The sequence below is a fragment of the Bactrocera oleae genome, chromosome 3 (assembly GCF_042242935.1).
Source record: "Bactrocera oleae isolate idBacOlea1 chromosome 3, idBacOlea1, whole genome shotgun sequence".
Lineage (NCBI taxonomy): Eukaryota > Metazoa > Arthropoda > Insecta > Diptera > Tephritidae > Bactrocera > Bactrocera oleae.
Genome location: NC_091537.1, coordinates 15713973 through 15741868, shown reverse-complemented (window position 1 = coordinate 15741868; position 27896 = coordinate 15713973). Strand labels below are relative to the sequence as shown.

Here is a 27896-nt window from a genome sequence, read left to right as displayed (position 1 = left end):
TTAATCAATATAATCTTTAAAGTAAATAATGTAAGAGAAATGTGCACATATCGTATAATATAAAGTGTAAAGAGAAAATAGTGAAAGAAAAGTGCATGATATCGCATGATATAAATATAGCCTAACAACAAATACCGAATAAGAGCGGTGAGTACAATACAGTTTAAAACACATTGTTTGTACATGTCTACTAAACTAAACATTCATGTTGATGCATGTTTACGAAATATGGTACAAGAAAAGCTGGTGGGAATTTAGTCAAACATTCAATTATACATATGAACATAAAGAGCGCAATGATAAATGGAGACTGCATCGATTTAAAAATTTTTTGTCTTCGAAAAATTTTTAAAATTATTAAATATTTTCCTACTTACTTAGAAAAATAGTCCAAAATTTTCATAAAAAAACCAAACAAGAAGTAAAAGATTTTCAAAGAGGGCTGCCAACTGCTCAAAATTTTTAGTTCATAAATATTTATAATATTAACAAATTATTGCTAAACTGTTGCTTATTAAAAATCAATTCAATAGATTTGAAATATTTCAATATGGTTATCAAACTAGAAAAGTTAATGAAAACTTTCGGTTGCATAAAATTTTAAAGAAGGGATGAAAATTGTCCAAAAATTATGATGCATTAAAATTAATAAAATAAACAAATTATCATATGAATAGAGGCGTTTGAGAAAGCTTTATAGTTTTTGATAAGGGTTGCCACTTAACTAAAAACACAATTCTATAAAATCTAATTATTGCAATATAAATGTCAAACTAGCGATGTTTAATAAAGCTTTATAGTTTTCAATAAGAGTTGTCACCTTTCGAAAAAACCATAATTAAATAAAAAATTTATTATTTCGATAAGGGTATCAAACTAGAGACGTTTAAGAAAGCTTACGGCTGCAAATAATTTTTAAGAAGACCAAATTAATATTTTTTATTTATTTATTATTTTTTATTTATACATATATACACAGATATTTTATATTTCTTTTTTGATATTTCAACATCACCACAAATCTTATTAACTATTAACTAGACTGCACATTTACATGTTTCTTTGTTTCTGATGTTTATGTTATGGTACCATGGTGCATAAAGGCAAGCATTGTTATTTTTGAAATTTTTTATAAAAAATATGCACACACAATACCAATAATTATAACCATTTTTTAACTTTTAAATACATAGTTTTACTAAGAGAGTTCTGCAATATCACAATAGCAATAAAAAAGAACTAATAATTCACATATTATAAATACAAATAACTATAGGTGCTAAGTAAATGAAATTATTTTTTATCAAAAAACTATAATACCAAAAATCTTTAATTAAATTTTGATTATACAAAACTGTGCAAAATGGCAACACTATATTGCACTATTTCTTCTTTTTATAATCCTCCGTAAATCCATAAGTGTCCGCCACTGTAAGAAAAGATAAAAAATTTATTAAGAATATAAAAAAATTGCAAAAAATTCCAAGTCTGCACTGCAGTCAATCAACTGCGTCTTACATTCGTAATCAGCTGAGTAGCATTCGAAGAAATCGCCCAATAGCTTGCCGGATGGCAGTTCCCAAGTGCCAGTGCCGCCGTATTTCACAGGCAGCGCATTCTTATCGACATGCGACGTCAGTGACTTCCAGTCCCTGCCGTGGAAGAAAATCTAGAAACAAAGAAACCGACGTTTTATTGAAAATAGAAATAATAATTTTAGTTGTTTTCATTAATGCCTTACCCGCTTCCTCAGCTTCTCGCGAATGAACGGTTTGAAGATAGCGAACAACATATTGAATATATAAGAATTATTTACAATATGCACCGCCTTGAGACGCATACAAATGCATTCTTGTACATAATCCAGCAGCATGGCGGCAAAGGATGGTGTAAATTGCATAACATGACTCATGGGTAGGCCCTCCATATCGATAATTACTATAGCGCCACAGATTTGTGAAAGTGGTTCAGCCATGGAGCCCAAGACCTAGTAGGAGATATGAAAGCGTATATTTTAAGATCAATATTTGAAATAAGATATGTTATGAAACTTACTGTCAGTTGTATGGTGCGGAAGAGATCGACCAATGGGGCACGAGAGGGTTTCCATTTCTCTGTAAAAAGAAAAATATTAATTATTTAGTTTAAGACGGACGGCTCCAAAAACAGTAATTTAATGCCCTCAAATTGTCTATCTTTCTCTGTTTATAAGCACCTTTATCGGGACGGTCAAAGGCCCCGAGCTACTACTTATATAAGACTAAAATACGCGGTTAATTGTTCTCATATTTATTCTAACGATTCATTCAAATCTCATATTATAAAGAAATATGGCAATCGAGTACAATTTATTAATATGTATATATATAATTCGAAACCCTGCTAATCTTGTTTGTTTTACTCACTTCCTGCTTCAATAGCGAGAATTCGACGTCCATGTTGATCTCTGTTTGGAAATAGCGCTAAAATGTCCTCTTCAAAAACATTACGCAACTTACTAGGGACGATATTCTCACAGGGGGCGCCATATTTTGATTTCATGTGATAAAAGTTTTTGAGCTGTTAATAAAAGATAGTAATATTTAGAAATGTTGTATAAAAATATTGGCTTAGGTATACAATGTCAAAATTAGATGTCATGTTCGCCCTCACTTACTCTTTTTATCGCCGATTCTGGATAGTAATGGCATGGACGCAGGAACATTTTCATGTATTCGTCATCCAAAGGCAGCTTCAAGTGCTTTTCCTCTGTTATAATATGAAAAATGTGACAAAATAATTAATGTATACTTATAAGCTTTCAAAGTTATTATATAACACATTTGTTTTTCAACGTGCTTCAAAAACTATTTTTTTTTTGTTAATTTGGGTAGAACAATTTTTTTTAAAACAGAGTGTTCACCCAAATTTACACACTCAATTCTTCGAAAATGAGCATTATAAAAGTTTTGATACAAATTTCTTGCATTTTTTATTGCATATTATGTAAACACATCTCATATTACATCAAAGCTTTCACCAAAGTTTAAAAAAATGAATTGCTTCTATTGTTGCTTTCTAAGTTATCCAATTGTTTCATTTAAACTTTCACTTGAACTTTCAAAAGTTTTTATTCACTGTATTAATATTTTCAATTGAACATTCTAAAATTGTTTAATAGTAAAGCTTTCATAGAAATTTAAAAAAATAAAGCTAAATGCAAAGAAGCTTTCACACTTACCTTCAATTAACTCGCGTAGCTTTTTGATAGCTGGTTCCATTATTTCCGGCAACTCGCGTAATTCTTGACGCGCCTTCTCCAAAGCCCATTCTGGTGCTTCTTCTTTCTCCATACGTATAGTCGCTGTACCCAAATCGATATAGGGCACTTGATTATCGTCATACTGTATGCTCTCGGCCTTGACCATTTTGCGAGCAAATTTGTTCCGTTTATGGTAGTCGAATCAAGTAACTGCAAGTGAAAGAAGTCAGTGGTTATCTAGTCATTAATTAGTTAATTGAATATAAACTTGATTATATATTTTTAAATTATATTTATTATTTTTTTAAGTGTAATTTCAATACAAATAATCAGCCACCCTATAAAATATAAAATTATTAAATTATATACTTGTAATGCAAAAAGCTCGCAATAAATTCACTTTCTGTAGAAATACACATGGTACATGTCCATATGTAATCTATGGCTCGATGTAATTGTAACGCTGTAATTGACGCTGTCATTGCTGTTGATTTAATAAAAACAAAGCAAACAATTAAATAATCGAACAAGTGAAACCAGCGATCAGGTGAATACGAGTACATAATATAATTTATAAAATTTGCATACAACGACATATAAATTTTTATTTATTTTCATTTATTGTAGTATTGAGATTTTTAAATCATAAATTTTATTAAGTGGAGTACAGTCCACAAACAAAAATATTTTACTCAGATATTTTTATGCACATATTTAATAAATTGCCCTGTCAACATATTCTGTTCAAGTTTTATAAGCTACCACACACCTCGCTGATATATTGATATTCTCGGAGAAGTTAAACATAATATTTGCACTCAAATTACCGCATTGGAATTGAAATTGCAACAACTATAAATCAAATCAACATACGTCATTGTTTGTTTATAATTTAATACGTTTCGAGCTTGTTTTTTAAATATTTATACGATAATTCGTATGTACTCGAGTATTTACATATGTAGGTAGACATTAGGGTGGGTCAAAAATAAGAATTTTTTTTCGCTTGATTTTCTGAAAGCTGGGTATTTACACAACTTCTAAGAAAATTTCTCTTTAATTGTATTGGGAAATCCTCTGTCTCTTACAGTTTTCTATTTGTTTGTTATTATCAGATGGAAAATGTCATATCTCACTTCTAACTACTTGAAAATATATATTTCGTTTAGACTTTGTAGGAAATTGAATGCTCTTTAAAGATATTAACGGTTAAAATTCGGACTTTGATCATATCAAGCAATTTTGCAAAATTTAAATTTGAGAAAAACGCGTTTTAAGATAAACTGATAGTTGAAGGATATTTCTAAAGATGTAAATTATTAAAATATGAAAAAAAAATCGTTATTGTTTTTCAAAACGAGTGAAATTGGACTTCCCATTTGTCGAAACCGACAAAGGTGGAGTCGGTATTCCAAAAACAACGAACAAATTTCTTACTCAAAGCTGCTATTTAGAGCCCAATCGCTTGAAATAAGTATATCTCAACCTGATTTAGTTCTTAATGAGTGTTTTTCAAAACTTTTTGAGTGAAACTGACCTATAGGTAAACTTTCATATTCTTTTAAAGTCCTCAAATACGAAGGCATGAACCCTATTTTTTATAGCAAACTCAAAGGAGCACTGTTAGTAATCTGTCAAACTCAAAGGAGCACTGTTAGTAATCTGTCGAACTCATATCCCTTCTCCAAACGTAGTTTTGCATAGAAAAATCTCTGATAAGATCCGTTAGTCATTTTAAATCGGCTTAAAAGTTGTAGGTGCCTCAATTAGGAAAGAAGCTCATTCAAACTTTTGTTATATAGTATCAAATTTATGTTGATTGATAACTTTAAAGCAAGCATTGATAGAATTTAAAAACATACTCTACAAAAATAAAAGCAAAGCTTTTAATAAGCAATCATTCTTCCGAAACACAAAGCACAAATAAAACTGAAACTTAATTGTATAATATTACAGAACCTGCTTAACAGAATATTTTAATTGACCGTATACAAATTGTTGTATACATACCTTGCGCAACTTAAATCTGGTTAGTCCCTATCGTATAGCAATTACACATTAAACGCTTTATTTCTATGTACAAATCCAGTGGTGATCAAAAGCATTAAAAATCGTTAAACGTAAATATTAATTATATATACTATATATTTAAGTTTTCATCAATATTGCGATTAAAGGCAGGCGACATTTTTAATTGCCTGTTCGAGCGCAGCAAATTATAAAGTCAAGCAGGAATATTAATAGGTAGCCGCCGAAGTGTGTTAGTACATACATATGTATCTAAAATCGGTACTACAATTGTCATTTAATTGAGACTTTAAATTCATAATCGTACATATGTTTGGGTGTATGTGTGTATCTATATGTGTTAAGTATGGAAATATATTTTTTCATACATTTTCTAGAATTATGTAATAAAAAGACATATCCCTACAAATGTATGTCTGTTATGTCTGGTATATACTTGCATATGTAAGTATGTGAAAAACAAATGTGCTTTTTAAGTGCTCTGTGCGGCGGCAATTGATATGGCTCATACACACCTTTTTACCTGCAGCTACATACATACATATATATGTACATATAAATGACTATAAAGAGATTTTAAATTGCCCAAATCTGCATCTTAAGTATAATTTTTATTTTGTTTTTTATAGATGGCAATTTCTCGGTTCACTTTTTCCTCAATTTTCACTCGACGTGCTTGTTTACTAAAGTGCGCATAATTAAAGTGATAAAAAGTAACTGGCATGCATGCATATGGTACACACACATACATTCTCATAATGCACTTGAAAACAAATGATGCAGCGGATTTAGAAAGCAGTCACAATAATAAGTGGCAACTGTCAAGGCAGACAAAGAGTTTTATATGTGCATAGATTTATTTACGAACATAACATATAATGTTTTAAAAGAGGCTTTGACCTTTCAGCGAATTGACCAAAATACAAAACGGCAGTGTATTTAACTGTACCGAGTGGCTCATTAACAGAATAACACGGATTCAACTGTATTCTAGCTCCCATAGAGAAATTAAATAAATACTATTGTATTAATGCTACTAAGCGTCCCCGGAATATCCCCCTTTATCTCTTTCGATTTCGCTACTAGTACCCGTAAGAATATGTTAGAGAAAATAACAAATGTTGTGACTTCATAAGGTTCTAATCAATATTCGTTTCTCTAGATTTAATTGAGCCCAATTTTTATAATTATTCTAGAAACCAGAACCTTTCAACTTTCGGAGAACTATAATTGCTGCCATGTAGTTCTTTAAAACCTTCTTAAAAGTAAAACTTCTGCCATCACATAGCTTCGATTTTTGTTACTAATTCAACTCAGACGCAATTCGGGTGAAAATATGGTATTTGACAATATGATATGAACCAATAGAGGCAATGAATTCGATTTTACTAAAATACTTAACTTTAGCGGCACCTAGCGGACTTAAGTTTCCTAGAAGCACCGTCCGCTTTTCGTTATGACTTCATTAGAGTTTAGTAAAGTACATTCAGTGGTTTGGGAAAATATAATTTTATATTATGCAGGGTGTTCTTTTTAGAGGCATTGTACTTTCTAAAGTAAAAACAGTCAAAAGCTACTTACATTCTGATATAGTGTCTATGCCAAAGCGATTATTTGTCTATTGTGATCGCTACATTAAGAATAAATCGCAACTCCAGTAAGAAGGAGAAAGTACAATATAAAAAGTCAAATTTTACCTTAAAGTGTTTAAAGAAATATATTTCAAATCTTCAAATTTTTTCTAAGGTAATACATTGTCATTGTGCTGCCGTGTCAGCACACTGTTGTGGCAGAGAAAAAGCGGTGATTGGCGAACAAGGGCTAATTCCACGGTTGTGCATTTTTATACTCATAATTTTTGGTTAAAAATAAAATTTTTAACTTTTAGCTCTAATTTTGAGATTAAAAATTAAATATTGAATTTGTATTCCAATCTTTGTTCCTTCCCAAGTCTTCTCTTGCGTGAAGTTTGAGTTCAAAAGCGAGACTTTTCAGTTGTTTATTTGATTATTATGCTTTCGATTTCCAAAGGTTGTAGAAAACAGGTTATTCATTACTTATCTACAAGTAATTAGCACTAATAATATATGATCCCATATAGGAATCGATTTCGCGTGATTTTTAAGTTATTAGTTAACAACAATTTGAGTCATACTTGTAAGCGTAACGCTTGCCGTTAGCATCTGAAAGTCATAAATTCAAAGTGGAGCTGAGTCATATACCATAAATGATGGCAAAGTCTACTAACAACATTATTTACTACTCTACATACTATTGTTTACAAACATAAACTAAGTATTTAGATTATTGATATAAATTCACCACCATGGATTATTTGTATTTTTACAACAGTTTGCAAGCTTAAAGCGTTATTAGCTTAAATAATGACAAAATAATAATAATGCTTGTCAATAGAAAGCAATATACAATTGTTGTAATGTTAATTGCTGAAATGTTAACTTCCATTGTTTTAGTTTACACTAATTACTGATTTTTCACTACTTAATTCTTATAAAGTTAAATTTTTATATAAATTTTTTAGTCAAAATGATTATATATACATATAATATAAAACATATAATAGTTTTATTTTAATTAACTCTAAAATTGTCTAAATTTTTATTGTTGTATGAAATTTTTTGGCTAAGCAATTTATATTCTGAACCATGCATAGCACTGGAGAAAAGAACTCTGGACTTTGAAATGAACCACTTTGTATTTTATTTGTGAATGAGGAAAGGTAATCATATACATTTAATACTAAATATCTAGGCTATGTAGCAACATTACGGATGTCCTTTTAAATAATATTCTCATATAATAAAATATAAAATCATAATAAAATATTAAAAAATAATAATAATTGTTATCAAATATTTATTTTATTCTTATACAGTTATTTTATGCAAAAATAGGCAGCTAAGGTCGAAAAAAGTAGAATGAATATGCGATTATCAAACAATATTTCTTTATTATTTCTTGATTTCTTCTTCTTCTTACTAAGAGTTACAATTTTTTATATCTGTTTCAATATTTGTTTTGCTATCAATTGAATATTCTTAAACATTTTAATGGAATCTCCAAATCTGAAAACTTATTTATCAACAAAATTTTGATTTCAAAAAACCGTATCCAAAATATGTGTTTTAGAACTAATCTTTTAAAATTAGGGCGATTATGACCATATTTTAATAAAGATGGCAGTTAACTACAAAATTTTACTAAATTTGTGTTGAAATCAGCTAAAATGGACTGCTCTGAAATTACCCTACGATTACAACAGCAAAGTTTTATAATGTGATATACATTATCACTTCCATCAAATGTGAACATATTTGCTGCAAAAAACTCTGATGAACCACTTGAATATCAGATAAAATCAATTTTGGGTGTGAGTTATGAGTAAATAATTTCAAAACTGTCTGCTTCTGTTAGATAGCTCTCTTGAATGACCACTGAGCGACTTAACCTCAATAGAACCACTATTTTTTATTTTATCACCACATTTCTTATGTCAACTTTCTTTTCGGAGACTCATTGTAACTATTTAAGTGTCTAAACTACAACCAAATTCAATAACAACTAAATAATAAACATTATCATTATCGAACTCTGCAAGCAGAAACCTTAAGAATCGTGAAAACTGGGTGTGTATGTAAACTTTTGGCCGCCACTGTATGCATTACAGGCCTTCATCACTAACTACTGGTGTATTCTGTCTTAATGTTATCCCACAAACAAACGGTCCTTTTAAATCATGAATAACTCCAGCTCGATAATTTCTTGTTAAAAACCGATCGCTATCAGAAATATTAATTACTTTAATATTCAAATTCTATTCTATAGGAAGATAAATCTATAAAGATTATTCTATGAAAAAGAAACTATAAGTTCTATATTTTAAAAATATTCACAGTAGCTTGCAATTTAGAACACCCCTACTGCAAATTAGGCAAATAAAAATTACCTTAATTGAACTTCGATCTACACAGTTGAAAACGATGCCATTGAGTTTAGTTTACAACTTCTTATGCAAAAATAAGCCTAAAAATACCTACTCTTACGAATTTAAATAAAAAACTGGCGCAAACCTGTTTTCAAAAATTGTCCCATCAACAAGATAGATATAGCAAGTCATTATCAATGCCAACGGACTACCTTCAACTGAAGCCAAAAGTGAAGGTACAAAATTAAGACGTAGGCCGAAATCGCTTAAATTTTATATACATATATATTATATATATCAGTAGTGTGTGTTAATAAATACGCTTCAAAAATGTATGTACACTTGTATCTTATACTCTGTTTGGAATAAAAAGAGAATTTTGGTAGCCAAATAAAATTAATATTTTCATAACAGTTTTCAGAACCAAAATGTAAAAACACTTCTTCGTGTCGCTTCAAGCCTATAACAATAACAAAAATGTTACTTGAAATTCGCAGTTAACAGCTGTATAACGGTATCTTATCACACGGGAACAAAGCATTTCACACACAGGTGCACGAAAAGATAGCGAATTATAGCTATTTTAGTTACTAATATTATACTTAAATACATATATACTATTCCTATACTATATACAAATATATCACTGTGTATATTTGAATTGAGCTTTGTCACTTCAAAATTTTAAGAATTTTAAAGCATTGCGACAAACTACTACAAAATTCGCGCCTGCGATATTTATACATATTCGATTTTTATTTTAATTTATATTTTTTGTGTTTTGTTTTTGCTATCACCTTACTACACATCCACTTCGTTTTTTTTATATAAATTGTATGCAAAAACAAAAATTAAAATAATAAGCACAAAGCAACATCAGCGGGCAACCACTTTGCCTACACTGAAGCCAGCACGCACTGAATCACTTCCAGCCAATGCGTCTGCCCAAAAGCTATGAACATACAAAAAACATAGGTAAAATAATTTCGATTGTTTCTGATTTCAATTGACAAAGAATTAGATTATGCTCTAGCAAAGGTTACAAATATTCAGTATGCAAATGATTTTCATAGTTCCCAATTTAGTGTTGTCGACTGTGCCGGACGTGCGTGTACCAGCCATTTGTGGTCGGTTACAAAAGTGTGACAATTTAGTATATATTTTTTATACTATTTGATATTTTTATACCCTGTACAGGGTATCAAGTACATTAAGTTTGTCAGGTATATTAATTTTGTAACACCCCATAGAGTATATATATAAATGATCAGCGCGACGAGCTGAGTTGATTTAGACATGTCCATCTATCTTTCTGTATATATGCGAAGTAGTCCCTAAGTTTTTGAGATGTCGATCAGGAATTTGGTATTTTTATACCGTTTTGTGCTAAAAAAAAAATCATCTGTGAAGGGTATTATAGCCGCGGTACAGCCCAAGTATAATATTTTAACTTTTGTTACTAACCAGTAAACATACTACATAGTTAAAAGGTTGCCATCTGCTTGAAATTTTTAAGTTAAGAAAATAAATAATAATAGAAATACTATAAACTTAGCATTGAAAAGATTTTGAGAATATGTCACACTTTTATAAATTTAATTCAATAAAATCAGTAAGGCACATTAATTTTAGATAGCGGTACTAAACCAAAGAAATTTAAGAAAGTTATTAGTTAAAATATTTTTGGAAGGCAACCCCCTACATTATTAAATGTTTTTTCAATTAACTTGATGAAATAGTTATTTCCTACAAAACTGGTGACTGGTTTGTACTAAGCAGATTAAGATTTCCGTTTAAGATATTTTTGAAAAGAGTTGCCGTTTATTTAAAAAAATTTAATGCAAAAAAATTACAAGTTAATAAGATAAGTATTAAATTTGCTTGTTTCTTATTTATTTGTTAGAAAACTTAGACAAAAAAAACTTTCCAAAGTGTGCGCACCATTTTAAAAATCTTGAACCAGCAGAAAATACGCGTTTTTTGCCAATTTTTTTGAAGAGGTGTTTTATTTAACAAATACTTAAAAACAATTTGCATTTATGAAAATAGGCAGCGATTCATTTTGAAAAATTTTGAATTCCCTAGATCGCGTAGGCGATCTCCTGGAGAACCTTGCAAAAAAGGTGTCAGCCGGTGACGAACATTTTTCAACTTAAAATTATATCAAATTGAAAAACCAAAAATAGTCAAAGGACTAGTCAAATATTTTATTTTGGACAAAATGACCGCTTCTCAAACAAAAGTTGCTTTCTTGTAAAAAAAATTTACACTCGCTAATTGTTGAAATCATTGTCAAGAATAATTTTTTTTCGATTATTGCTAAACAAATACATCTAATAAAGTCGTGTAATTTCAAGTCGATTTTTTTAGCCGTTTCGGGGAAATTTTCTGCACCGACTCTGAAAAGAACTTTTCAAGAAAGCCGCGTTTAAAGTTTTCATATCTCCAAAACTATTTGCTGGATCAGTTTCAAATTTTCGGAGAATAATTTCAAATAAATGTACATTCAAAAAATATGCAAAATATCGATTATATGTATAATGAATATAACCTTTTAAGAGCTGATCTCATTGTTATGAACATAGCCCGAATTAATCGTAGATCATAAATAAAACACTAGCCGACATGACGTATGAGTAATTTTTGAGCTCTTAAGGAACAACCAAAGATGATAACAACAATCAGTTCTGACCATCCTTTCATATGAAAAAGTTTCTTCAGATATTTCCTTAAATTTAAAATGAAGCAATTGTTAGTCTCACGAACTCAAAAAAAGTTTTACACCACTAAAAGCGATCCCCTCAAATGGGCATGCGCAACTAAATAGCCATACCTTATACGCTTAGTCAAATAAAAAATAAGTTTAATCGATAATTTTTTATAGATTTTTCTTTGACTGAAGCAAACGTGACGGCGCATTTTCAAGTGTTAAAAGTCGAAACGTGCATACTCGCGTCTAAACGCTGACAGGCAGACAGACAGATAGACAGACGGTTGTACTAGGAACGAAAATGTGTGCCAGAAAACTCGTACCAGACACATCAATGTGGATACTTATAAGTATGTATGTATTGATAAATGTATGTACATATGTATGATCGCATGCACGATTGTAGGTACTCAACGCCGTAAGGTACTGCGATCATTAATAAACTTAGCAGATATATTTTTTTTTATTAACATCAATGTGTACTGTGCTTTATTGTTGTTGTTATCCATTAATTTGTTCGTTTTTTGTTGATTGAGTTGCTTCTGACATGAGTTAGATGACTTTTGATTTTTAAAGGTAAAAGTCAAGGTCGACAAAGCAGTAATGAAGGAAAGAAGTTGACAGCAATAAATATAAGGTGAAGAGTAATAAAAATTAAGACACGTTATATATATACTACATACAATTATTACATGCGTATACTATAAATATTTCTCTATGTATGTACGTATATACAAAAAATTAATTTGTGGCTCAAGAGACAATTTCGAAATTCGAAATCGAGGCAAATAATTTATCAAGCGATAAACAAATAGGTGACAAAGTAAATTTCTAAAATATTGGTTCATATATATGTACATATATAACATACCAATGTGCATATGTACACATATACATACATAAGTGTTACATTTCAAGTGCTAACTTCTGATAAAAGTAATATGCAATTAAATGTGCTAATAAAATTAAGTGTTTTTTTTATGCAAATAACAATTATTTTGTTTTTTTTTGTTGAAATAACTTGAATTTAACTTGAACTTGTTAGATTTAAAACTCAGTTAACCGAATTTTTGCCGGAACTTATTAAAACGGACTTTAAATTCATTTGAAAGGGTGGTCACAAAATCATTTCTGCCAATAAATACACCATAGCAACTTTCCTAGAACTCTTCTCATTCAAAATTTTTCAAACTCGAGTTAGGCTCTAATTCTTGTGAATTATTTACTAATATTTGAGAAAATCACAATTAACAGGCAGCAGGTTACATTATATTCATTATATTCATGGTGTTAACTTCAAACTCGAGTTTATTGGCTATTTTGGTGTTTAACATTAAACACTCTACACAAACTCGGAGTTAATCACATAAACATTTCTTAAAACTAGCAGAAGGAAAACAGACAGATATTTATAACAGCACACTTTAGACTCGAGTTTACATCACAAAATTAATAGAATGTATTAAAAAAAAGAACCTCAAAAAATAAAAACAAAAACCAATAAAAAAAAACGTTAACTTCGGCTGAAGCTATAATATCCTTCACAAGTATAGCACAAAATGGTATAAAAAGAGTTTTAACTTGATTTTGATCGATTAGTTGGTATGACAGCTATGTGCTATAGTATTCCGAACTCTGCGATTCTGTCCGACACTTGTGTAAAAAAGGACGTTTGCAAAATTGCAGATTGGTGGCGTTTATACAGACAGAGAGATAGACTGACATGGCTGAGCTCGTCACGCTGATCATTTAGGTATATACTTGTGTGTATACCCTTTGCTTTAACGAAAGACCATGAACTAATCTATTAAGACTAGTTAAAATAATATTGACAACAGTTTTGATTCAAGAATTTATGTCTTCAACATCTATAATGTTATTTATGACCGTGAAGTTTTATTTTATCAAAATAACGCAAATATAAAACTTAGTAAATTATACCGAATGTTCAACGTTCAAAGCAAGAACTAGAGCTAACAATTAATATTTCTTACTTCGAACTTAAGTCCACTGCAATTAAGGGCAAAAAAAGTAAGCTATTTGCTAGATGAGAATTATTATGGGTTGATTGGAATACTCTTTTTTTGAAACAAAGTTGCATCATTTAAATTCTACCACCCTAATATGCTGGCAAAAATTTGTAAACCTTAACAATAACCTTAAAAATAAACCAACACCAATGATTGTTTACTTCATTTACTCTTTATTTAATTCGCGTTTCTAGAAACATCAATCTTTAAGCGCCATCAAGGTGAGTATAATTAATCAGCTAAACTTCGCGCAACAAAGCAGTTCTTTATCTGCAGCGTTTGTTATAAAATTGCTTTTCCGCTTAGACTGTCAGTGGTTCTCGTAAGTTTCCACAAAATCAATGTCACCTAAAAAGGTGTTAATTTTTAAAAAAGAAAATCGAAAATTTGAAGTACATCATGACTTGTATAGCCTAGATCAGACACCTGTTACAAAAGCAGCACAAAATGATGATCAAGTACAAAGGCCGATTCAAACGTATGTACTTACATATATTTGCTTATACATTAATGGGTACAAAATAAATATAAATATTTTCGTGCTTGTGGTCGAAAAAATGACCGTGACGAGTAAATGAAATGAACTGATTTCACAGAAAAACTATTTTTGCTGACCTTACTGAATAAGCAAAATACGGCAACAGAATTTTTTTCTTTTCTTCTTTTTCTGATGCTTACTGGTGTTTTCCTTTTTTCTGTTTAAGCTTAAAATTGTTGAAATAAGCAAAAATATTTTCTGTTATTAATGAAATGACCTTGGAGATATGATTTCATTTTTTTTGTCGATAAGAAAGAAAAAAGTTATGTAGAAAGAGAGTGCTTCTTTGTTTGGCTTAATTTCAGTTTCAAATTTAAGTTGTATGAAGTCAAGCCTATATAGGTATGTACTTGTGCATGTCAACTATATTAAGTAAATATATATGTTTTAACTGTAAATAAAAATATGATTTTGTAGTTAATTAATATTCAATGCATTATTATCTTTAGAAATATCACTTTAAAAAAATATTCGAAGAAAATATTAGTATATTTGCTTTTAAAAAAATTTCATACAAAATGAAATGAAAGAATTCCACAAAATTAGAATTTTTTTCAAAATTAAAAAAAAAAATTTTTATCAGGTTTGTCGCTTAAGTCTTTTGTTAGCTATGCTTTTGTATGTCCTAAACAGGATATATTAAATTTGCCACTAAGTTTGAAACACCCAAAAGGAAACGTCGGCGGCCCTATAAAGTATACATACAAATATGTATGTGTATAAATGATCAGCGTGACGAGCTGAATCGATTTAGCTATGACTGTCTGTCTCTCTGTATAGTATATTCAAATTAGTCTGTCAGTTTTTGAGACATCAGCCTGAAATTTTGCATACTTTTTCTCCTCAAGAAGCTGATCATTTGTCGGAATGATATCGGATCACTATAGCATTTGGCATATTTTCCAAGACAATACTATAATCTCCGAACATATTGTTTAGATCGAACCATTATTGCATATAGCTGCCATACAAATTGACCGATCAAAATTAAGATAAAGAGATTTTTATGCTCTTTTATGCAATAAGAAATGCGCCTATGAAGTATATTGCGGCTTCGGTACAGCCGAATTTAACGTTTTTTCTTGTTTCATAACCTTAAATATTATATTGTTTTCTTTGGAAATTATTTGAAAATAAATTTCAACCACAAACGTAAAATCAATCGCTTACATGATTCCGCAACTAAAGTTTAAATCATTCTCAATTCATCTTAGATAACTTTTCAATCTTCATAAATTTCCAATAAAATTGTTTATATTTTTTACTACAGTGATCACGAAAGCATTTATCTTTTGCATGTACATATATATGACAATTTCTAATAATTTTTATGATAGTTTTAGGTCAGTTATCGAATTCGCGTGCATGTAATTACTAAATCAAAGTTCGATAGTTATTTGACTGATTGCAATGTGGAATACACAATACTGCAACAAATAAAAAGAAATAAAATGTAAAATAAAAATTTTTATAGTTATTGTTTACAAATATACTCATAAGTAAATAAATTAATTTTCAACCATCAAACGAAGCGCATATTAAGAATTTTAATTAAAAACTAATTATAAAAAATATCATGGAAAATTAACGGAATATAAGGGTCAACATTTATTATAAGGAATAAAATAACTACCCAATTGTTAACTCATTCCGGATAAACTACAAAACAATTATAATTGTTGTTCCAAAGTTGTGTATTTTATGACTATACTTTTTTTTAATTGAATAGCGTTCACATCACCAAAGCTATTACCATAAATACAGTAATTCAAATCCTACCTTTATCATCAATTACTGCTATCAACTAACCGCTTCCTCTGTTCTCCATTTAACCTAACTTCAACCTTGCTTTGTGGAATAGTTTTCGTTAAATTTTTCAATAAACTCCAAATATCTACATTTAACCAGATCTAAACTCATGTACGAGTATGGAGGTATAACTGAGCTACTTTAGGGGTTTTGTTTTTAGTCATTTAATATATTTTTGATCCCAAGAGATGAAGATATGTCCTTAAGCTTGAAGCCTTATGCTACAGTGAGAGATACAGCAAATGATGATGTCCTTAAGTTCGTCGACAGAGAGCAAGTAGTAACTCTTATTATGCTTTGTTGTTGAGACCTGAGAGCTGAGATATGAAAAGCATTATAAGCTTTAATACGAAAAGATATTATAATTGTAGTTGGGCAATACCACTTAGTCGGATTTATAGCATGAAAAACTCAAAAATTAAGTTCTTGAAGTTTGAAGTTCTTTGCAAATTAGAATACGTTTTCCTGAACCAATTCCTAGATAAAACTATGTTTTACTAGTGAACAGTACCTTTAAAAAAATGAATACGAACCATGGACAGATAATTTCTTCAAGGTTGCCCCTCTAGATATAATTCAAGAAATAAAAAAACTAGTATTGCCAGATTCTTCCTTGCAACTATTGATTCCAGCACTTAGAAATCTTGAGATGGCAATTGGTTTCTCAAGGATCTTGTTATTGCAAAAGGTACACTTAGTAAGATTGAGCACACAGAATAGCGAAGAAAAAATCCAAAGTGTATTGAGAAAAAAATAGCAGCGTGTGTTTATCTAAATTTTTTCTTCATATACAAAACTTGTTTTCATTAAAGAAGGCTGTTAAAATTTGATAATTATTAAACAAAATTAGAAAGCTGTTGTCCCTTAGTATTTGTCCATCAAATTTCAATTGAGACTATAACTCCTTTGTGCCATATTTTTCGTATACTTTACTCTCAATAATACAAGTATTCTTTTAAATTTTACTGTCAGTTTATATTAAGAAATATTTTTCACTTTTTAATATGAAGTGCTTTAAAGACATGTTTTTTTAGTTTTTTAAACTATGTTTATTTGCTCTGCACGATGTGTCGCAGTGTCCACTAAGTATCCAGCCTGAAGAGAAGCGAATTGTTTACATATAAAGAAGGTAAAATAAGCTCTGATAAATATATATAAATCTTTATTAGCATATAAAATATAAAAATACATATATATATATATATTTTTTTTTTTTTTATCAAACCTCCTAATGTATAGTACGGTATATTATATGTACTCTTTTCTTAGTGCTCCATAACAACTCATACAAAAGTCTAAAGATTTTCATAAGAAAACGTGTGTGGTAAATTAAATCTTGTTTAACTGTGGACTTGGTACTCATTTAAATATATATATATAATACTAGCAAGATTTTTATGTGCAATTACATAACAATTTAACATACAATACAGACTCACATGTACATATGTATTTTTGTTTATTGCAGGTGTGCTAAGAAAATCATAAAAAAAAACTACGCTATAGCCACTGCTGATGCCCCGCAGCTCAAGGTAAGCGCCATTTCCATTGACCAAACTACTATAACTACTAAGCTTAAGTGTGTAAATTTATTTAGTGGTATTACATAATATGTAAATGTGTTATGACAGCTTATTATTATTTTAATTGCGTTTTCACAAAACTACGCATACAATTGATAAGCTACTTCCATATCACGTAAGGAAACGGAAAGTCTGGCAACAGCCATTATTTACCCATTCCACAAACCTTCTCAATAAGATAGGTCATGCCTAAAGTACACTGTTAAATATAGTTGTCGGTCAGCTAATTATCACTTTTTAATTGGATATTGCATGGTATGATTAAGTTCACGAATCTCCGCTCATTTCGGGCACCGGCATTTCGCGTGTTGCCGTTAGTTGTTATTAGGTGGTGTTATTTAATATGTATTACTTTTATACCAAATGTGTTTGTTGTTCTTTTTTTATAATTGTATACTACCTTTACATATGTTTTAAAATTTAAATTACTGGGTATATTGAGTTACATAAGCGGTTTAATACCAATTTCGTTGTTTATTACAATAACATATTTATGCATTTAATTTATCTGCCTTGCTTTTGTAGTGAATTATACTAGAAATCACTAATAAATGCTTTGCCATAATGAATTTTATACCATTAAGCATTAAAGAAGGAATTTGGTGCCAGCTTACCAAAAAGCAATAAAATACAGGGTGACCAAAAAGTTCTGCTGTCGAGTTTCTTGTATTTCTTACCCCTCTTGATTTCTTTCCCGAAAAGATCAGTAAGCTTGTTTTCGTAGTAAATCGTACCGGAGATTACTAATAAATGTTATGCCATAACGAATTTTATACCATTAAGCATTAAAGAAGAAATTTGGTGCCAGTTTTCCAAAAAAAAAATGCAAAGAATTACAGGGTAACCAAAAAATTGTTGAAAAAATTCAAAATTAAAAGAAAACCCTTTTTTATGTTCCAAAGATTTTTTCCCGAAAAGATCCCAAACAATCCGATGAATGTGGCAATCACACAAAATTTTTTATCAGTAAGCATTATAGAAAGTCATTGCCTGTTTTGTAACCAAAATAAGCGTAATATTTTACAGGATGATAAAAAGAAATGTTGAAAACTTTTCCACACTTTTAAATTTGGTCAAAAAATATTTGCTTCCTCACTGCTGAAATTAGTTGCAGGTGTATATGGTTCAAAGATTTTATATTGGAATACCAAAACAACCAAAAAATGTTACAGGGTATCAAGAAAAGTATGGAAAATTTGTTCAAGGTTTTGAATTTTATTCTAAAAACGGTTCGTTGCTTAACACTCAATTTAGTTACAAAATATATATGGTCGAAAGATTTCCTATTGGAAAATATCCTATAAAAATCGTTATTAAAACTCATTTTTTATAATTTTGACAGTAGCCACTAATTCGTGTCGAGCCTAGACTAGAATATATCTTTTTGATAATTATTCAACGAAGTCAACTCATGTTTTCAATATTTGTGACTTATTCACTTTTAAGCTTTACTTTTCAAATTACTCTCTTTCGTTTATCAATACATTCTGTTCTCAAGCGCTAGTGTTTCTTAGACAAAATAACACGTTATTTACGATTATGAATTACAACTACTACTTAAAACTACAAACCGACAAATTCGAGAGGGACAGAACTAATGCGTTTTATGTAGACGTCAATTCATTCGCAGAGAGATGACGTTTAAAATTTTTTTTTTTTTAATTTGCAATATTGCCCCTTTGGGACTTAAGGTGTTGTAGACGGCATCTATTCGTCCAAGCAACCATAATCGCCATCATTTGGTCAGACATCAGCTTTCATATCGTTAACGCTTGGTACTAACGAGCTTACAAAATCATGTAAATACTACATTTTAGTCTTTAAGCCTATTCTTCAATAACCACATTCAATTTCTTGTCTACAAATCTAGCTGGTGTTTCGTGGCGCTCACCATATTTAGTACGTCCATGATTTGACCCACTTTTCGCAAAAATAAATTCAAATGAAACTTGTTTTCCACAGAGACTTCATTTCATTTGAGTTTACTTCTTATTCACAGTTGTCAGTCAATTTTGGCAACACGACGCCACACACAAGGCCAAGTGGTTATACTAGTATAAATCTTTAGTTGAAAACACGTAATTTTGTCAATTTGTTATTCAATTAAGTGGCCAACAAGTTTGAACGGTATATTTGCCAATACCAGGTAGGCAGTTTTTTTAAAGCGTTATATTCGCATTTATACATACATATATATATACATTGTAGCTTTAGGTTAATTAAAAATATATATAGGCACACAAAACGCTCGTTTCGCTTTTGCTTTGTTAGTCTATTAGTTTTTGCTATTCCCTTTACTCAGCATCAATATTACAAAGTTTGATTTAGAACTGTGCTAGATCTAATACAAGAGGCTTAAAGGCCTCTTTCACCTTTATTAAACTTGAGCTCCAACGAGCAAAACCATGAATTCTCAGTATTTGACTACATTTCCATGGCTATATGTAGATGCTTAAAATGTTACTGGGGTTAAATCCACTCGCAAATCTAGTATTATTCTTAGATAGTTGCTAAAAGAGAGAGCGTGAGAGCTGTGGAAAGGTCCCTAATAGTATGATTTTAATAAACTTTATAAAGTTTTGATTAAATAAATAAAAAAAAAGATATGTTATTGTTGCATAAACTTAATAGTAAAGTGGATTTTAACGAAAAATTCTCATTCAAATATGAAAAGGAGGTTTCGAGAACGTAACTGAAAATTATATCTGAAATTCCATGACTTTGGGAAAAAGCTTTAATAAAGAGGGTAAAATTCTGTATATTGGTCAATAATTATAACATAATTACTTCATAAAATAAATAATTTGTCAACCCGAATCCGAAATTAGATAAATTAAGTAGCAAGAAAAGCAATATTAATACCACAGTTGTGAACCTAACAACGGAGGTCTTAACAAACTTAATTTACTCTCGGTAAATTTAAAAAATAATCGTTGTATATAGGTCTAATTTTAAAGAACAAATGAAATAAGGATGTTTCGTTAAACGGTAATTTCTGTCACGTAACTTTTTCCCCGTATGTTAATAGAAAGTATACTGTGAATAAGTTCCGCTCTAGTAGAAATATACAACAAAACACTTATGGTCTCTACTTTCTATAAAAATAGTTCTTTCTAAATCTCTCAATAAGCATCTGTAATGATCCAGGAAAGTCCAGAATTCCACGCTCTGGGGACAAAAATTTGAATTTTACGTCAATCTTCGGAACTTTTGGACAGTTTAGTTTTGAAACAGTTTACCATTATTTTATTATAAGGTGAAGCAAATATTTGCTCTCTCGAGATTCGAAACCAAGTGACTAAAGTTATTTTTCGGAAAATCATTATGGACTTTTTTTTTGACAGTATGATCAATCCTTGAAGCTTACAGTATTTTATATGTAAAACATAATAGCATAAAATTTTCACAGATAAGGAATATTTGCTAAAGTGCTCAGCGCACAGATGTAAATCCTATCTATACACTGCTGTCAGTTCTGAGGATTTCTAGTGTTTTCGTTAGGCACACAACAAGTGATAAAATCCGAAGCCTTGGTCATAAAAAAGGCTGGACTTTTTGTGACTTTGATTGATACAACTTGCAGAAAAAATTAAACGAACCATATATGTAAGAAGTATAGTAGAAGAAAAAAAGTTTTTCTTTAAACTCCATAGCATTCTGGGACAAGAAGTCACGACCACCGTTTGCTCGTTTGAATTTTTTTATGAAATAAAAATTTTCTGCGATTTATTATTGAAGAAAATACCATTAAGTAAATATCTATGTATGTAGTTCTTTAACTTAACATAAACATACATACATATAAGTAATAAATAAGCCAATAAATCTTATTTGCAATTTGCATAGCGGTTTGAGTCATCTTCGGCCTGACGTTGACTTGGCGAACAATCAGCGATTGAACTGTGTGAAGTCATGTGTGCCCTCACATGTACTTACATATATATATATATATATGTGCTTAAGTGCATGTAACTTTAGGATATGCATGTATATATCATATATACATATGTATATAAGTAGATTACACGTACCATCTTATAATAAAATGTTTAGCTATGTGTATACACATGTCATATGTATACTTAAGCTCTCACATAGCAAACTGGAGTTAACCGAAAATAGGTGGAACGTAAAATTGTGTACAAGTACGCACGTGTATAATTGAAAGAGTCGAATTTTTGTCTATTTGTGCCTTACATTTTCATGCGCTCCGAAATTGTACTACACATTGCGATAGCAGTAACTTTGTTATTATTATTGCTGCTCGCGTTAAGCATATTTCAACAATTTCGTTGATATAAACAATCACAACAATTGTTATTTAAAATATTTTTTCTTATTTGTTTTTTTTTTATTTTTATTATAAACCACTATGTTAAGCTTTGTGTTAGCCGCAACTGTTGCGCATGCGCCTTCGGTTTTTTGCATATTTTAGTTTTCTGTTGTACAAATATGTTCAATTGTGATGGTTTTTACATAGATGCAATATCTATAACTAGTTTGAAGTATTTTGGTATAATCTTTTAATTATAAGAAATATTGAATATTTCTTTTAATTATTTAAAAAATTTTCTGCCTCATATACTTTTATGTATGAAAATAAGAGTATATTCTCACAAATTTTTTTTTTGCATAAAATCTTATAGTTTGCAGTTGGCCATTCACTTTACTCACCGTTAATTGATTTTAATTGTTTGCTATTGCTCTTCTGTCTTTGCGCCACCTTCACCCAGCTCAAAAACCAACTTTTTTTCTGCTCAAAAATGCTTTCTCGTCGTTAAACTCTTCACTTTTTCTCACTTCTTTTTTCACACTAAACTTTATTACGTCGATTTTGTGTATACAGGTAGTCATGAAAATTTGTACTTTGTAAATCGAAACTCTTCTCTTTTTGAGTTTTCTCACTTACTTTGCACAATTCCGCTTGTAATTGCTTGTGTACCGTCGTCTTTGCCAATTAACACTGACCGCCAAACACTATCTGTTGTCGACTTAAAATGCTTTAATCGCCGTCACAAGCGATAACTTTATTATTAGTTTTTTAATTTCAACAGGTATTTTATTTAGTTTGCCACTAATCTCAAGCGGTTTAATCGCTTTGCGTCCATTGATTGTGCGATTTGTTGTCTTCGCGTCTGTTGTACGCGAGTAACTAGTATTTACTCACTTGGTGAGAAAACTCAAATATAATGGTGGAAAGGTGCGTACTAAAGAGTGTGGCGGCACAGCTTCATGTGGGGCGGAATGTTCCGCGTTATTGCTTTTTGTGTTGCGTCTGTGCTCCTTCTGGCAGTTTGCCACCATCGCTTGAAGTTGTTGAGCGCACAACACACGAGCAATTAAGCTCAACTTGTTACTCAAACTACGCTCAGGTTGGGAGCTTTTAGTTGGTTGAGCTTGAGTTTTATGTGATCAACTTATTTGAGCACATAAAACTTAGCACAAAAGTTAGACAAATTAAAGCTTATACCAGAGCTTTTTTGATATTGGCTTAGTATGCTCGCACTCATTTTCGCAAAGCTTTAAGCTGAGCTTTTTGATCAGAGCTGGTTTTAAAGCTCAGTATTGGTACAAACACCCGATTGTGCTATTATATTAAAAAAAACATCTAGTGAAAAGTTGTTGTTCGAGGTTTTCAATCGTTACAAAATCCGATTTCCTCTCAATTAAAATGATCGCAGTATACGTGGTGTGGCTACTGAGTTGCAGAGCTGAAGCTTTTACAGTGCAGTTAAGCATAAATAAAGGTCAATTAAGCAATTAATATACAGCTAGACACCTTTGAATTAGGCGACGTCCGAAAATCGTTTTACTTATAGTTTTTTGAAAATAATTCCGAAGGTCCAAGGTAAAGTTCTATTAATACCTCGCACAGAAAGTCAGAATCATAATTCTTCCTTATCCTTATTCCCTGTATTTTAATAAGAAGCCTTAAACGTACGGAACTAGCACTGGGATATAAACTCAAGCCACAACCTATTCCCGAGATTACGTGTACATGGGAACATTGCGTTGTTTGAGATAACAACGAAGCTTTCAGGATGGCCAATTCGTGAAGAAATTGTCGAATGGATTATATATCTTATGAAGAAGATTTTTCGATTATTGTGACAATATTATGGGTCACTACCTAAAAGTTTGAATCATCTCATGTATCCTTCGACCTACTTATATCCCTTTAACAATTTTTCATATTCATTTAATCAAGCTTTCTTACTTGAGCTAATAAGGTTATTGCATGGGACCACATAAATTACATTTAATACTCCAAAAATCGCAACTATTGATAGCCTTATACATATATTACTGCGATTATCTTGAATCATTTTTTTATGATACATACTTGAATATAAGATAAGATTCCTTGCAATAAATGCCAAAAATAATACTTCAGCTCAAAATGATTTATTATAATTCAATAACTCCTCCTTGTTTAACCGTGCAATGGCACAAACGTAATTAAAGAAATATTTTGTTATACGGTTATTTACGCCTCACACAAAGTTTTTTTTTTGTTGGGTTGTTGGTCGACGTTGAATTTCAAGGCTGTTATTGATGATATATTTATGATGGCTTATAGACAAAATTGATAGTCATTTGGAAGTCAGGACGGTCAACGGCGTAACACCAAAGTATTCATTCGACAATAGAAGATATTTTCTCGTATATACTTGTAAGGCCTCTTTTTAAAAACTTGTGAAATCCAAACGAATAAGAAGGTAGTTATTTGTAACAGGTTGTTTTGTACGAAATCTTGGATATTCACGCAAATTTTTACAGCAATATCCTTTTCAAAAATATGTTTTCATCTGTCAAATAAAATATACATATCTAAGTTCTCTCAGAGGTCACCGTGAAATTTCAACATTATAATAAATATTCAATTTTCAAAAAATCACGCATATCTTTTCAGAGAGAATGACTGGATATTGGGAACGGTTCCGGTAACGATGGAAAAAAACACAAGCAGAAACCTATTTTAAATTAAAAATCGTACCATTGGTTTTCAATTCAGCTTTTATATATATTCATATAAATATCTGAATTTTTAGCTATTCTACCTCATTGTCGTAGTCCAGCTGTCCTTTAGCAGCAGATTAACAGAATTCTGATTCATAATTCATTACTTGATATTAGTTTCAAAAAATCGCTGGTGTATTTATATGAAAAAATATGCAACTACATCCTCGATAAGAAAATCGGTATGATTTGGGTACATATCATAAATATCATCGGTCATTTTCTGTCATCTTAAGAACTAGTAGAATCAGCCGGCTAGCTACAATATTTTGACAATATTGAATACAAAATCTATAAAATATTATATAATGAACATTACTTCTCCAATCCGAGTTGATCCTCAATCCAAATACCCAAACGCCCCTAAATAATATCCAGGAATATTGCACAGTTGATAGTTCTTAGCTGAAATAAGAAAAAACGTTAACTTCGGTGCAACCTCTTCACGAGGATAACGATTTAGGTGTCTTCGTCTGTCTGTATATACGCGAACTAGTCCCTCAGTTTTTGGATTATCGATTAAAAAATTAGTACACATCCTTTCCCCCCCAAGAAGCTGCTCAGTTGTCGGAATCGCTGATATCAGATCACTATAGCATATATCTGCCATACAAACTGAACGATCGGAATCAAGTGCTTGTATGGCAAACTTTTTCATTTGATTAGATATCTTCACTAAAAATCTCCGAAGAAATTGGGCAGATCAGATCACTATAGCATATAGCTGCTTTACAAATTGAACGATCGGAATCTAGTTCTGTGAAGGGTACTTATTATATATAATATATATTTTCTAGTCTTTTATCAAAATGGTAAACGCGTTATGACCATTACTGTATAAAGCACATTAATAATTTTAAAGTCTAAAAGAGCGTTCACTCGAAAAGTAGAAACACAATTTACTTTTATAAGTAAATACAAAACAACACGAAAATAGATCTAATAAATTTGACACTTTGAAGTACACACGGCGTATGCCATTACCGATATTCATATATATATGTATATATATATGTATACGTAATATATATATTTTTAGTACATCTTAAAATTTGTTGCTATCGAAAGAAATTAAATGCATTGTTTCTAATCAGCAAAGCGGAGCTCTCAAACGCTTATCAGTAAACGACACTGAATGCACTTGATTTTTTTCGAACATATACTTGTACAATTTATGAGAATGTATATTATATATTTTATTATATACATGTATTTGTAAGAATTTGCTGCGATAATGTATTGCCTGCTTGTGAATGTCACAGAATTGGAACAACGATCATTGCAATGACGCGACGATAAAACAAAGAAAGAAAACAATTGGTGCAACGGCAATTGTGATAAGCAAATATGAGGATCTTAAAGAGCGGATTTCTTCAATAAACTACGACAGAATAATTGTTTCCAAAGAATATTCTTAAATTAACGTCGATCTTAAAGTGGGTATCTGAACCCAAACGTGGTTACTCATTAATTACGGAATTTCTTATATCATTGGTTAATAAAGAAAGTTCTGATGTTACAGAGTTTGATTACTCCCTGAACCTTAAGGAGTTCCAATAGGACTAGAGCCCATCAATTTTTTAATTTTGACGCTTTCAACATTCACATATAAATCTGTGTGAAATAAAGGCATGATGTTCCTCGATGACATCCATATTACCTAAAATACTTACGTTTTTGATATCTAATGTCTCTCGCAATTTTAGTAAGTTACAATAGGCATGATGCTCCTGGATGACAACTGAAGATTTTACCTAAAATACTTACTTTCCAACCATACAAAATCCTCAATACAATCTAAAAATAGACATTTGAGATCATTTGCAAGAGAATAATTAACTATTTAAAAAGTATCTTTACATAAAATTATCTGTTGAGGGCTGAAAGCCATTCCTATTGGATGGAAAGCTTAAATCTTGAGAGACTCAGATAATTACTGCATAATGAAGAAAATTAAGACATTTTGTCTAGCAGTTATTGTAGTTTTTACTTCTAGAACGAAGGAACAGATCATGGCATTAGATTAAATGACTTATTAATAATTAGCGAGTTGAGTGAATAGGGAATGGTTTTCGAAAATTTTTTAATGATGACAGTTCCAGCCTAATATACATAATCTTAATATAAATTTTTAATGGAATATGTATATAGAGGTATGAACTATGTATACACCCGCGCATGGTAACCATACGTCCATATATTAGCAGAACTTGTAACTAGAAGAAATTTTTTGACATACGCTTATCTATTCCTACACTGCAATAACTTTATTATAGTTAATTAATTTATTACTTGCGTTTTTTTTGCTAATCACCTCAAAAAATTTATAAAACCTTTTGCGCTGACTTTGCGATTTACCGTTGTGACAGTAATTATTAGGCAAGAGTTTAACAGAATAAAGAAATCATTTAAGCATTGTATAATAAATATGGAGTTTTCACATTAATTCGTTGCTGGCAATTAAGGTTTAAAAATTTCGGTTGTAATAAGAATAATAATACTTAACCTTGATTCCTTTGTTTTACTTTCGGTACTTTTGAAAACAAGCAAGTCTTAAACTCGAGTTGTAGTGTTTAGATATATCCACTTTTCTTTCAAACTCACTTTCTTACTTGGTTGAAAATGGAGGCGCAGGAACGTCTTACATGTTGTACTCTGGTATAATTGTTGTATACTCAATGATTAAGGCAATTTCGCAATAGTACTTACCTTATTCGCTTTATATCACAATGTTATATCAAAGTTACGCAAACATTATCGCTATATTTATGCATAGTTGAGGGTAAACCTTGCAAAATCTTATTTATTTGCCAACCAACTTGTTGCTCCAAATTGTGATATATGTCAAGATTTTATTAGTCAAGTGGTAAAAGTATATGTTTAGCTGACTCAAGGCAGCACCTCCTAGCCTTATTCTATTATATTAAAATTTGTTTGCAAAACACAACTGGAGATCATTGTAAAAGTAGGATATCAGAGGCACTTAGTAGT

The 27896-nt window shown here is 30.5% G+C and overlaps 1 protein-coding gene across 2 annotated transcripts; it reads right to left on the bottom strand.

Moving 5' to 3' along the window:
• Positions 1-929: 929 nt before the first annotated feature.
• LOC106616744 (alpha-tocopherol transfer protein-like) lies at positions 930-23171 on the bottom strand. 2 transcript variants are annotated; one of them, XM_014233589.3, is made up of 8 exons: positions 22560-23171; positions 3221-3451; positions 2657-2748; positions 2406-2559; positions 2056-2114; positions 1742-1987; positions 1519-1669; positions 930-1429 (listed from the first exon to the last, which is right to left on the bottom strand). In XM_014233589.3, the coding sequence occupies exons 2-8, from the start codon at positions 3405-3407 to the stop codon at positions 1383-1385; spliced, it is 936 nt and encodes a 311-aa protein (XP_014089064.1). In that variant the 5' UTR covers positions 3408-3451; positions 22560-23171; the 3' UTR covers positions 930-1382. The 2 variants fall into 2 exon arrangements, with proteins under 2 accessions (XP_014089064.1, XP_069963682.1); XM_070107581.1 differs by lacking the exon at positions 22560-23171 and adding an exon at positions 10013-10139.
• Positions 23172-27896: the final 4725 nt, after the last annotated feature.